This window comes from Tursiops truncatus, chromosome 12, assembly GCF_011762595.2.
Source record: "Tursiops truncatus isolate mTurTru1 chromosome 12, mTurTru1.mat.Y, whole genome shotgun sequence".
Lineage (NCBI taxonomy): Eukaryota > Metazoa > Chordata > Mammalia > Artiodactyla > Delphinidae > Tursiops > Tursiops truncatus.
The window spans coordinates 42,500,302-42,514,675 of record NC_047045.1 but is presented as its reverse complement, the minus strand read 5'-3'; the positions used below and the strand labels follow the sequence as shown (position 1 = coordinate 42,514,675).

Sequence of the window (14,374 nt, the reverse complement as noted above, 5' to 3'; positions counted from 1 at the left end):
TTGTCCAGCTTCTCCACGCTGTAGTTTCCTCATCTATAAAGTCAGGGTTAGAGGGTGCCATGAGTACAAAACCTTCGTGTGCTCATTCTATAAAATCTGTAGGGTTGAAGTTGGGACTGTGACTTCAGAATTGCCTCTGAGCCTACCACCAAAAGATATTCTTGAAATTCAAAGTAACTCAAAGTAGGTTTCCACTGTGGTTGAGATTCTGACTAGTAGAAGACCAGGGGACCACCTATGGAGATCAAATACAGTGGAATTAAACAGAGAAAAGGAAGCAACTGGCATCTGGCTTCTGTGAGCTTGGACAAGTCCGTTCACTCCCAGACCTCAGGCTTCGCAGCTGCACACTGAAGTGGCAGATCTGAGTCCCATTTTAGTGAGCCTAAGTATCTAATATTCTGTTTGGTGAACTGTGGCACAGGATAGAAATTCAATCCAGCCATGTGTTCCATAGAGGAATGATTTATGCTGACTTGGGGACAAGAGGGCCTGTGAACCAAAGGTACAAAGACATGAGTATGAATAATAAAATTTATCAAACATTTCCTCAGGGGGATGTCTCTTTGTGGGTTGTGTGGCACTTACATTCATTCTTATCTTTTTCATAGTCCTCGACTTCTAGAGTTTGTGTAATTATGCCTAATTCTTTTCCTGTTCTTTCAGTGCATAGGCTGTGTGTTTTTCCTCTTCCTGTCTCTTTGTGCCTTACACAAAATAGACATGAATTGTCCTTCTGTTGGATGAATTCACTCATTCATTTATAGCAGCAGCAGTGTGGTCCAGGGCAGAGCAAAGGAAAGAGCATCAGGGTCAGAAGGTCTGGGTCTTACGCTGTCACTTCCTAGCATGTGAGCCTGGAAAACCAAAGTAGCCTCTCAGCCTCGGAATGCCAAGCCTGTGTGCCCTACCTCCCAGGTGTCTGTGGTAACTAAATGAATTTACCTGGGTGAAGTCACGAGATACGTTGCAAGTGACTGAACATACACCATCATGACAACTACATCAAAAAACTGAGACATAGGAATAAAACCTGGAAAAACATATGCAAAATGTTGAACAGTGATTGTTAAGGTCTTGGGATTACAGATGTGATTTTTTTTTCATTGCTCTATTTTTCAAATCTTCTGAATCATGATTCTTTTACTTTAAATGGAAGCATTTAAAAAGGTGGTGTCCTATTATTGCTGGCTGGGTCTTATTGGTGTCCTTGGAAAGTCTTCTCTTCCTTTCCACTCCCAAGGCATAGGTCCCACCCCAGGCCCTCCCCACCCAACCCTGGTCTCCCATTCCAGCCCCGAGTCCCTCCTGAACTCTGATGCCAACACCAGCTTCATTCACCGTCACTTTTATCACTCAGAAACCTTCACTGGCTCTCTTCTTTTTCTTTCTCATCAAAACTAACTCCTGTGCCTGACCTTCAGCCCCATGACGGTGTGACTGCACATTCCTTCCAGCCACTCCCAAAGCATCTTCAGCCCACCTTAGCCAGTCTTCAACACTGATTTAGGTCCATAGCAGAGAGGGGGCCACAGCCAGCCAAAAAGTGTGTAGTTTGCCTCAAAAAGTATTCTTATAAAGTTTGAGCCAACCTTTAAAAACTGAGATTTCACATAAAAATCCGAATTTCAACTTTTTCCTTTAAAAATAAGATCTGACAACATAGATCCTTCATTCCCTCAAGGCTACAGTATAGAAACAGTTGATAGGAGCTGAGAAGCAGCTACCCCCTTAGGTGGGGCCTGTGGGCCCATCACTCAGAGCAGGGCCTCTGCTGGCCGACAGGTTACCTTTTGGAAAAAGTAGAGAAAGGGTCTTTTCCTCTGGTCAGAGGCAGCCCCCCCCAGAGTGCATAGCTTGGCAAGGCCAGCAAAGGCTGCAAGTAGTTCACCCTCTGCTCTCCACCGGGGCTGGAGTCTCTCATTAAGGCCAGCTGGCATGACTGTAGGCCTCAGCTCTGCCTCCACAGCAAATACAGTTAGGCACCTGGCCTCTGTAGGCTCATATATCTGAAACATACAGAATAATGGCCATCTGGCCCCAGCTCTGTTTATCTGTGGTACTCCCAGCTCTGCCCTCTGCTTTGTCTCCGCACTGTCTTCCTTCAGTCACAAGATGGCTGCAAGAGCTAAGCGTGCTGCCTGCCTCTTCATTCACCTGCAGAGGGAGAGAAGACCTTCACACAAGCCTCAAACAAGAGCCCTGAGTCCACTCCAGCTGAATCACTCCTGAGCCAAACCATTTCGGCCAGGACAATGCCAGGCACTGGTTGGCTCAGGTTTAGGTTATCAGAACAATTCACTATGGCAAGGTAGGATACATACCAGTGTTTCTCAGTAAAGGTATTACTAACATTTTGTCCAGGACAATTCTTAGCTATGCCCTAGTGGCATATCTCACGGCCAAATGTAGCATATCTAGTACCACCATCGTATGCCAGCTGTGCACCCCAGTCATTGGAGTGACCAGAAATGCCCCCACCCTGGTCATATCCAGACACTCCTGCACCTGAAGGTCTCGCCGAACTGAATGGGCTGCAACACAATGGGGAGGGGTAGTTCCTTAAAAACAAAGTCTGGTCCTATTAGGAAGATGGGAGAGTGGGAATTAATTCTGGGAGAGCAATACACAAATATCCATTACACTTTCTTCTAGGTAGGAAAGAAGCTAAAAAGGAAGAAAACTATGGATGCTAAATTTTTAACATGTGATTCCCCTTCAGATGTGCTCCTGGTTACTATGGAAACCCCTTGCTGATTGGAAGCACCTGTAAGAAATGTGACTGCAGTGGAAATTCAGATCCTAACCTGATCTTTGAAGACTGTGATGAGGTCACTGGCCAGTGTAGGAATTGCTTACGCAACACCACCGGATTCAAGTGTGAACACTGCGCACCTGGCTACTATGGGGATGCCAGGAGAGCCAAGAACTGTGCAGGTATGGTTCTGTGCGTGCTGCAGCAGCTACCCAGCCAGCACATGTGTGATAGGAGCAGGGTCTCTGTCAGTGCTGGATTTAGATGAATTTATCTTGGGGAAATATTGCAATTACCCCCTTGACACTTTTCCAGGGCAATATAGGAATGTGCATCCCATACTTCTAGGGGTAGGTATTTTTATCAAGACTAATGTAGCTTAGCTCATGGGTAGAATGAACCATGAGACACTAACACTAGTGAACTTTTGTCTTATCATCTTTATGTCCTTTCAATTTTGATCAAATAAGTAAATCAGACTTCCATAGATTACCTGTCATTGACCAGAGGACTGAATGAAAGTTTGCATGTTTGACATCAATTTTCTTACTCTGCAAGCTATGTGTCTCTTTTTAGTTACGTTTGGTAAAATCAACATTTCAGTGAAATAGATTAGCAAGCCATAGGTAGTTTAATCATCCCCCTATTTCCTCAAATTATCAGAGTAAATATTTCAGGGATAATATATCTTCCTGGTCAGACTTCAGTTAGACTGAAAGGTACAAATTTTATTCAGGATTTCTCCAATCCATTTGCCTCAGAGAGTGAAGCTCTTCAGAAGAAAAGTTAAATTGCCTTCCTCTAGGACTAAAGGGAGGCTGAGACTGAATATTCCTTCTCTTATGTGACTTCGAGGGGAAGAAGAGTGAGGGAGAGTTATTGTGCTCTTGTGGCATGCTTCAATTGGAGATTCTCTCACTGAAACAGATTTCCACTTGAAGAGATTTTTAAGAAGTGAAGAGTTTGAAACTGAGAAGAAAACAAATATGATCTGCAGAAGCAATACAAGTAAACATGTTTCCAGGAAAGCTATGTGCACAGAAGCGTAACCCCGAGAATAACAGAGTGGAGAGAGGAGCTCTGTGCCCAGTCAGACTAAAGAGAGAGAAAGTGGGCATCAGAAAGAGTGTTGGCAAAATCAAAGACTTAAACATTGACATCCTGATTCTCAAAATATTGACTCATATCAATATGTCAACTCATGTTTAAGTTACAGAGATGCAGATCAGTCTTAGAAAAGAAGCTGATGCTAGAAGCAATAAAGCATGATCTTGCTGAATTGTTTAATAAATCTACATTTTGTGGAACATTAAACAGCCAAAATGTAATAAATGTATGTTACCCTTGAAGCTAATTTTTTATGATTATTCTGTTAAGACAGTTAAGAGGTGGGAGGAAATTCACAATTCCAGCTTATTGCTAGCCTAGATAGCTTAAGAAATCCTTTGTAAATATTAAAAATTAATCTCCACTCCAGAAGCAGCCACATAGCACAGGGAGATCAGCTCAGTGCTTTGTGACCACCTAGAAGGGTGGAATAGGGAGGGTGGGAGGGAGACGCAAGAGGGAGGAGATATGGGGATATATGTATATGTATAGCTGATTCACTTTGTTATACAGCAGAAACTAACACACCACTGTAAAGCAATTATACTTCGATGAAGATGTTAAAAAAAATTAATCTCCACTCCAAAACTCAGTGGAAAATGAACAGTCTAGTGAGATTGGGGTTTTGTTTTTGGTTTTTTCCAAAAGGCATTCTTGAAAATTATCAGTAGATTAATAATAGGCGCCCAGATCTTCTAAATTTATGTAAATATGGTCCTAATTCTTTCCACGACATTGTTGCTAGCTATCCCACTGATAGCTGTCATTTGGAGGTTTGGAGTCAGTCTTGCCGAGAGTCAAGCACTGTGGGACCCAAGAATCGCTCTTGGGTCTCCTCACTCACACCTGGCAGTAATCAAACCTGGAGCTGGATTAACTGGAGAATTTGACTGTGATGAAAGGATGGCTTTCAGATTCCAGCTGAATGATGGACTCTGTGATCATTTTGTACCTTATGAAACTGACCAGGAGCTCTTTGGACTGAAGCAGTTGCAGAGTCATGTCAGAATCTCAAATAGTTGGGAAAGGAATCCTAGAACATTTAGATTTACTTTTGCCCCAGAGTCACCTTTGAAAATCTCCCTGAGCTGGGGCTTAATTGGGTGAGAGGAATAATCACTAAATCATGTATTCCACACGATCTTAAGAAAGAATATAATTAATCCCCATTGAAGAATTATATACCAATAGCCAGTATTTCTACAAACCACAAAAACATTGCCATACTTTAGGCATTAAGAAATGAATCCCTAATCTCTTGTTTTTGTTTCCCACAGTGTGCAGTTGTGGGGGAGGCCCATGTGACAGCGTAACCGGAGAATGCTTGGAAGAAGGTTCTGAACCCCCTACAGGCATGGACTGCCCAACCATAAGTAAAAATAACAGTACATGATTGACTAACCCCACTTTCTCTAATGTGCTGCAGGTGTAGGATTAAGAAAAGCTATGCAATACTCTCTCTAGAAACTGCCTGAGTCCAACCCTTGGCTTTAACCCTGTCTGTGCCTCAACCAAATGGACCCTAAACAAAAGACATTCAGTCCACTTGATTCCAATGGGCAGAGAGGTGATTTACATTTAAACAGCTCTATTTTAGAAAATTTATTTTATCAAGTCTTTAAGTTCGGCATCTTACTTAGTAGGTAAAGGCTAAGTTGGAAATACAGTTCCCAGTGACTGAGTTCATTTTAGCTCCTTTTTCTATATTATCTCTTCAGGTCCTCAGATAAAGTAATCCACAGACTACGCTTTACAACATTGGGGAAACTGAGATGCCAAGAGATTTAAGTGGCTTTTCTCAAATCACTCTAAATCTGAAGTGGCACAGAAATATAATATTCAGGCCTTGTGAAATGGAGCTGCCTTTTCTTTCCTGCCCCTCTGGTTATTCAAATCATGAGTATTCCTAATGGTGCAAGAACCTGCTGAAACATTTCAAAACAAATGCCCAGACCTGGTCTCAATGACTTCTCAAGCATCCTTCAAGCCCTTAGCCTAGAGAAGTCCATGATTGATTTTTTAGAAGGATTTAAGGAAAGCTTTGCCTTAGAAAACCTTCTATCAAGAAAGTAATATTTGGCTTTAGGTAGAGTGGTTTAAAGACTGCTTTAATATTAGATATCCCTTCCCCCAAACAAAAGTATCTTGGCCGCTCAGTCCCTCTAGGCACAAGAGATTAATATTACTGAAGGTGACATAGGATGGGAGGCACAAGCAGGACAGAGTTTATACACTGACAGCATAGGTGACCCCCTAAGCAAGGTCACTTTAAAGACATCAATGTGCCTGCTTGGCCCTACGCATCTTTTCCACCAGCCTGATGTACTGGCTGGGGAGCCATTCCTTTGAGAGAGCATATGAGGAAGTCTGCATTGAACTTCAAATAACAAATTAACATATTAACAACCATTAACACTTTAGTCTCCATTTATCAGTTCTCTAGAAGAGAGTGCAGTCTGGGGGAAAGAGATTGGGAACAGAAAAGTTTCAAAGGGTGTCCTTTGTGTGTGTGTCACAGGAGGGCGCTGGGTCCTGGGGGTGATGACAGTGGTCAGAGGAACTCAAACGTGAAATGCAGGAAGCAGCGAGAAACTGCCACCTACCTAACCATGTGTGCAGGTTCGTCAGCTATCAGGGAGTGATATTCGCAAACAGTGATGTCCTGCAGACCTGCTTCTGCTGAACCATTCATCCCGACAAGAGGTCGGGCCATGGGGAGGCGCTGAGACATCCCTGGGGTGAGGTGAAGGCATTAGAGCCTGAATAGGCAGTAAGAAAAGCTGCTAGGAGAGGGGGAATACCTGGCACGTTCCATCTTCACTAGCCGGCACCAAGCAGAAGCCCAAAGCCTGACATGGAGAGAGTCATCCCAGATAGCTTTCCTACCACCAAAGAAGAGTGGAGAGAGGGTTCTCCTTTGCCACCCATCTCTCAGATGCCTTGCCCTTTGTGCTTCCTTTCTTTCTCAGCTCAGCCTTTAGTGTTCATGTTAACCTAATTTTCACTTGCATGTGTTTGTTTTTTTGTTACGTTTTAAGTGCTCGATTAACACTTTAGCTCATCTTAGGCCCTACTCTTTTTTGAGTGTAAGGACTAGTTCCTGGCCCAGAACAACTCCTCAGGAAACAAAATTACAAGTAGTATTAACCAAGAAAGTGCATATAATAATCGACTTAAAGCAGCATGCTTCCCAGCTGACCTTTGATTTTGAAGAAATGACATACCCACTTTACCCCCAGGCTGTGATAAGTGCATCTGGGATCTGACTGATGACCTTCGGTTAGCAGCGCTCTCCATTGAAGAAAGCAAATCTGGTCTATTGAGTGTGTCATCTGGTGCCGCTGCTCATAGGCATGTGAATGAAATCAACTCCACCATCTACCTCCTCAAAGTATGCAGGAATGGTATACCTTCTGTGTATTTTCATTCTGGTTTCATAGGGTCACTCCTGGTAATTCCTGTCCATTTTGGTATGAGTCCAGTGGTTATATTACAGATTGTTAGACCTAGGAAATTATGAAAAGTTGATTACAGTCATGAACTCCAGCCTAAACCAAGAGCTGTCATCTATTAAAAAGGTTAATATGGAAAATGAAATGACTAAAAAACTAGTATCTATGTACAAAGCTATTGATGGAGGAGAAACACTCTTATTTCAGTGGAGCTGTACATTGGTTATTCAAGTCAACACTGCAGACATACCATTACCTTAGCTTCAGTTTGCTGTGTTTTCAGGAGTTTCTCTAAAAACTAACACACACACTCTCATTCTCTCTTTCCTCCTTCTTCCCTCCCTCTCTCTCCTGCCCTTACGTTTCCTTCTCACTGACACACATTCTTTCTCATCTCACACACACACTCAAATACACAGGCACACTCACATGCTCTGTTTCTCTGCTTAGATCTAGTGGTTAACATCTAATAAGCAAGTGAAAGGCAGGCAATAGTCAGAAACCATAACAGTGCTTGAAGGGCTTACTCCAAAGTAATCGAAGGAAAGCTGCATTTGGACCAAACTGCTCAAAATGGAAAAGAAAGGGGAAAATGGTCTGAAATAAAGAGAATTGTTCTCCTTACACCAAAAAAAGGAAAGTGAATTTCTAAACTCCATTTGCACTGATTGACGTGGTTTATCATTTCCTCCAAGACCTGCGAAATTGAAGTTTTAAGGCTCAGACACCCAAGGCCACTGCCAGTCTATATTGTGCCTTTGTGCAGATTTGGAAAAGATACCCTTTCCCCAGAACCAGCACAGCCCAAGCCAGAATCTCCAGCCTGGTACGTGGAGCTTGCAGAATTTCTGCCCCTAGGGCCCTCCACCCCCTTGTGCAGACCTCAAACTTCATACCAGCCTGCAGTAGCCTGTGGACCCCACTATTCTGAGAATAAAGGCTCACACTCTGCTCTGAGTCCTCTTGCACTGAAAGAGTTTTCTGCGTATTTTTACAAACCTGGTGTGCACATTTACTGACTATGGAAAAATACGTGTTTTTTTTTCCACAGACAAAATTGTCAGAAAGAGAAAACCAATATGTCCTAAGAAAGATACAAATCAACAATGCTGAAAACACAATGAAAAGCCTTCTGTCTGACGTGGAGGAATTAGCTGGAAGGGTATGTGTTCAGTTTCTGGGACTAACTTCAGAGATGGGATTTAGCTGGTGTGAGACTGGCTAGTCACAAATGACTGAGGCTTACCACAGCCCAGAAAAAATGCAGTGACCCAAGTGCCTTAAAATAAATCAAGGCAAGACCTGAGGAGAAAGTTAATATACTTGGTCTCTACTGTGTCTTCCCATTTTAATTGGTTTCCTTGAAAAAACAGGTTTATGGAAAACTTTCATTGTATTTGCTGCTGGTAAATATGGTTGATATATGTTTTAATTAGAAGAGTCGTTCAGTTGTTCACCTTAACATTTTATGGCTAAGAGCAATAGAACATCCAGAAACAAACTTTATTATATAGAATATAAAATTTAAATGTTTGCTAAAGTATGCATTAAATAATAAAAGGAAAGAAGAGAAATTGTGTTGAGAAAGCAATTTTGCAGCTTGGACCCTCATTTTATACTATATACTAAAATAAATTTCAGACAGATTAAAGACTTGAGTTTAAATCTCAAATCTACAAGAAAACACAACTAGATAATTATTAAACCTTGAAAGGAAATAACAATACATTTAAATATAGTGTGAAGAATTGTAATAAAAAGAAATAATAGATTTGACAAGAAAAAATTTCAAATACATAGTAAAACAACTAAATAAATGAAAAAAGTCAACAAGACTAAGAAAAATGTCGGGGGAAATATGACTTACAAAAGCTCTCAAAAATTAACAAGAAAAACATTAAAACATGAGCAAAGTCAATGTGAGAGACTATTAAATACATTCCCCAAGAGCCTAATGGAAAAATATCCATCCTCTGTACTAATAAAAAAAATACAACTAAGCCACAAGGCGCCATGTTTAACATGTTAAAATGTTGAACACATTTTTTTCCCTGATTATGTTCCACCAGTTCTGCCCAGAGTACTCTGGAATTTCTGCTTTCAGATACTGATGTTTGACGTTATAAATTGCTGAAGTTCTTTTCAAAAACAACTCTCATTTTCTACAAAAATAAAGGTTAAAATAACTCTGATAATCTCTTTTGACCTTGGACCTCTTAAACTAAGAGATTATGCTTCTAAAAATGTGAATTACTCTAATTGGATCCTTGGAAGATTCAACTACTTTTAAATGCATATAAAAATTGTGTCCCTCGTTCCCATGCAATGGAGCATGTTAATCCAACCATGAGCGTTTGAAGAGCAGTGAGATCGCTTAAGTTTCAAAGGAAATACCAGGAAAGAAATCTTTGTGAAAACTCGTAATTTCATTTGTGTCATGGCTGTAACTTACTGAAAGTGTCTCAAATTCTTGAGGAAATGTTTTCACCAAGATTAGCTCCTTCCATAGCTCAGACATGGACTTACTGATTCTTTTGTTGTACCGTTTTCCTACTTCCAATATAAGTTAAATGCAGGCTTTCATGGGGAGGAAATAGTGCAAGCTTGAAAGGGACATCACAGAAAAGGCTCCTGAACAATGAGAACAGACCACCAAAGCCAGAAGTTGATGATAAAGCGACTGGAGCATTCACCCAGCTGTTGCCATCGATTCTTATTGAAAATAACATCCTTCTGGCTACGACACAAACAGTTCTGATGCTGAAGGAACCTGCTGAAACATTTTGAAACAAACACCCAGAGAGGGTCTTAATGACTTCTCAAGCATCCTTCAAGCCCTTAGTCTAGAAAAATCCATAATTGATTCTTAGAAAGATTTAAGAAAAGCTTTATCTTAGAAAGCCTTCTATCAAAAAAATAACTAATATTTAGCTAGCTAGAGTGAAGGATTCCACTGTAGTTTCCCACAGTGTGATAAAAAAAATCACAGTAATGTTGCCTCTTGAACTTGAACTTATGGTTGATCCTTGAACAACACAGGTTTGAACTGCACGGGTCCACTTATATGCAGGTTCTTTTCAGTAAATACGTACTACAGTATTACATGATCTGCATTTGGTTGAGTCCACAGATACAGAACCTCGGATACAGAGGGCCAACTGTAAAGTTATATATGGATTTTCAACTGTGTCGGTGCCCCCAACCCCTACGTTGTTCAAGGGTCAGCTGTATCTCTGTATGCAAAGTACCTGTCACATGAATCTCATGTAATCCAAATCTCACAATTTATATTAACCTAAAGTTACTGTGTTTTTTCCTGACCTCCATATCTAAGTCCTCTAGCCCCCTTTTGATAAATCTTACTGCCTTTTCCCACCTGCTACTTCTGGGAAACCCCTTCAGGATGCCCATGCATTTGTGTTCCCAAATAGCTGCTGCTCAAAAAGGTCTCACTTGTGCCAGTGCTGATCATGTCTGTAATGAAAGTACCAAAGCCTATGTCAAGATTCCACTCTCCCATATTCCCAAAGCCACCATGCTCAAAGTCAGAGTGGGACTAGGCTACAAGCAGAAGTGAAGATGGTGGCCCTCTCTCAATCTCAGTGCTGCCCTTTGCCATCTGGATCTAAAAGGCACACTGTAGAGCCCAATCTCCAAGGGCTAGCCCAGGAGGGTGCTGCACCATTCCCTCCACTTCTCCATCTCCTCCCTACTCCTTCCCTATGTGGAGCCACAGCAAAAGTTCCCCATATATCAACACATACAAAGATCTTTAGGGTTGGGAGGAAAGTGGGTCACTTCCACACATCAAAAGCAACTGAGCCTGATCTCCGAGCCTGATCTCCAAAAGACAGGACAAAAAGTCAAAATATGTTTCAATTCCAATTGACGAGAAGATTGAAGAACTTTGGCCTTGGCCTTGCAGAATATTAAAGCAAGGAGCAGAAGACAATGCTGAAGAAGTTCTCAGAGGCCAAATCATGAAGAACCTTTCCCACCATGCTCATCCTGTGGACTTTGGAAGATATTAGAGCATTTACCTACAACAATGAGCTGATTAGGTGTGGAGTTTCAGAAACATTCCTCTGAAGCGGGGATGGTAGGTTTAAGACTCTGAAGACAGGGACACCCGTCAGTAGACTGCCGCAGTAGTCCAAACAAGAGTGGTCAATTGCTGCCTTGTCTTCATTGGAAAAGAATTTGCAGTGAGCAGTGGTAACGTGAGACTGTGGCGGTGGGGACCAGGAAGAGAGGCCAGAATGACAAGTGGAATAAAAATGATTCAGTAACCAATTGGATATGAAGAGTTGCAAGGATGTAAGCTCTGACGTGGAGAAATAGATGGCCAGGACTAAAAACTCAGAATGGATTTCCCTGAACCTTTTAAGGGTGAGCTCTCTGTGGATGCCAGAGATTTGAGTCTGTAGCTCAAGAGAAGAGATCAAGGCTGGAAAGGTGTTTGGAAGTCAATGTTTAGGAGATAGTTAAACCCAAATTAGATATCACTGTACAGATTCTGAAATGGCACGCCAATATTCCTACTAGCATTTTGTCCAGCACTGCCACTGTTTATGCTTGTCTCCCAGAGTGATGATTAAAAGTTCCCCTTTCACTCTCAAAAGTGTCCCAGTTTAAACAATAAAGTATATGGCCATCCTAGATATTATCATCCTCAATTTAATAGTATTCTAGGTACACTATACTTTATGCACTGTATAATAAATAAAATTCTTGCCACTTTTTACATCAAATATGTACAAGGAGAATTCGCTGTTCAGGTGAGTAAATGATTAATCCATTTGTTATGCTAAACATCAACCGGCTTATAGTTGAAAGCTAATTTTTTAATTTCAGTTTTTCTTAAAGTAGAGTGTACCTGTTTTACCATGTGCCCATATCATTATTTTCCTTCCATAATCAAAGTTAAAGAAAAAAGTAAAACTTTCAAATAAGGCGTCACTATATATTATATCCAGTAATTTTGCATGTTCCTCTTTGCTGCAGTCTTTTATTAAATACATATATCTAAGCGCCCTCTGGTGTTTGTCAGAAGAGGTTGTCTTAGAGCTATGACATCTGCCAGCTGTCTTTCATTACTTCAATTAATTCTCAAAGTTTCCATATCAAGAAATCAATTAAATGAACACAGTAATAACAATAAATCTTTTCCCCTGAAGGATAAAGCCAAAGTCAAAAATATGCATGTTGTGTTTTTTAAGTATAACTCAATTTAAACTGGACCAAAAATCAACTTGTTAAAATTTTTTTAATGTTTTATATGTCTGTGTCCCATTTTTTAAAGGCGGGGAGGGGTGACATCGAGAATAGATTCATCTTATTTTCTGTATCATCTAATTTTAAAGTGGCCACAGATTTTTGTGTCTCTGGAAAGCATTAGAACAGGATAAGAGGGAGACTGGAATTGGGGGAAAGAACATCGTGACTCAAGATTGCAATGTCCATTCAGAGAGCCCACACTTTAGGGAAGGGGCTGATGGCCACAGTCTTGCTGCGCAGGGAGCTTTGTATAGAGGAGATTTCGGATAAAATGCCCGATGAAAGGCTGCTGGGGCATGTGTCTGCTAGGATACCATGTCTGCATTCTCTTCCTTGATGAAGAGCCACTTGCTTGGGTTATGCTTGGGAAGTGTAAAAACATTCCAGGTAAAATCATGGCCTAGTCCTCCAGCTGGAACAGTGGATGAAAGGAGAGAAATTTGAAATAGCCACTCTCCTGTCCTGGGGGAGTCTACCAGCCAGAACTCTGTGTAGCAGATCACCCTGCAGTCCAGTCAGGTACTGCAGCCCTTTGTCACAGAGCTGAGCCAGAAAGACACTGGACGAGGCAAGTGGGCACTTCACCAAATGCCAGACTGAAGAACTCTCCCTCCTCTCAAATATACCCATGAGTCAGTCTTTCTGATGCCAAAAGGAAGTACACGTCCCCATGCTGTGCATACAGGCCTGTGTCCTGGCCTTGAACCATTTTTTAGATCAGCTTCTGACCTTATACACACAGAGAGAAATACACACGTACACATGCACACCCACACATCCTTTCTTCAGGAGCCACATTTGAGCTGGGATTTCATTTTGACAAATCCTACGTGGGAGCTCTGTGAAACAGAGTTGAAAGAATGAAAACGGCTTCTCAGGGAAGAACTTCATTCTCTCTGAGCCAAAGCTGCTTGAGTAGTTATTTGTGCACAAGTGCCATCAACGTTGATGGGAATTTGGAAGGCAGCACTGAAAGTAGCATTTAGCACAGTGAGCATAATCCTTTAAATCTCTGTGGTAATTCAGTTGCAGCAGTGGCTGGACCACCCAGAAGCCACTGAATGCATGGAGCATTTTGAGATCTGCCTGCTTTCTCAACAAGTTTCCCTTTGAACCTTTAATCATTTCAGTCAGCACAATGACAAACTGATCAGCAGACATGGCTAATTCCCTAGTCTGGCATCTTGAGATACAATAAAAATTCAAAGGGTAAATTACATATATAAGATGGTTGGTTTGGGTTGAACTGTGATTGATGGCTTAGGAATAGCATCTATAATTCTAAAGTGGGTCATCACATCTGTCTTCATGCATGATTTCTGAGACCATGTTCTATATTCTAGAACTTTCACATGTCAGAGAAATTTATGTTTATGGAATACATTATGCCCACCCACCCCCACATGCACATACACAACCTTTCCTTCTTGCAAATTTAATCTGGTATTTATGCGGATTATTTATAGGAAAGTCAAGCCACAAGAAAGAGCCAGTTGGCTCAGAAGGAAAGCATGGATACCATTAACCACGCAACTCAGCTTGCAGAGCAAGCCCACAATGTGAGGGATAAAATCCAAGGTAAATATATTCTCTTTTGGTTTAGCTTCATATCAAGGAATCTTTCATGTTATTAACAACAATAAAAATAGTGGCTACTGTTAGTGTTTATTGTGTGCCAGGACCTGTTGTTAGAGTGTTATAGGTTTAAACTCATGTAAGATCTTCTTTCAAGTTTGTTTACCTGAGACTTCTGAGCACTCATCTCTGCTTACTATCTGTCTAT

At 41.3% G+C, this 14,374-nt stretch overlaps 1 protein-coding gene across 6 annotated transcripts in view; it reads left to right on the top strand.

Moving 5' to 3' along the window:
• The window catches only part of LAMA4 (laminin subunit alpha 4), a 150,615-nt gene that overhangs the window by 64,190 nt on the left and 72,051 nt on the right, over positions 1-14,374 (top strand). For 3 of the 6 annotated variants that reach the window (XM_019929599.2, XM_073789520.1, XM_019929598.3), the window contains 5 exons: positions 2,723-2,937; positions 5,140-5,235; positions 7,102-7,253; positions 8,366-8,476; positions 14,058-14,169. In XM_019929599.2, coding sequence (XP_019785158.2) covers positions 2,723-2,937; positions 5,140-5,235; positions 7,102-7,253; positions 8,366-8,476; positions 14,058-14,169 — 686 coding nt within the window. Of the gene's footprint in view, positions 1-2,722; positions 2,938-5,139; positions 5,236-7,095; positions 7,267-8,365; positions 8,477-14,057; positions 14,170-14,374 lie in introns of those variants that run through there. The other 3 variants (XM_033867643.2, XM_073789519.1, XM_033867644.2) reach the window with 3 other exon arrangements.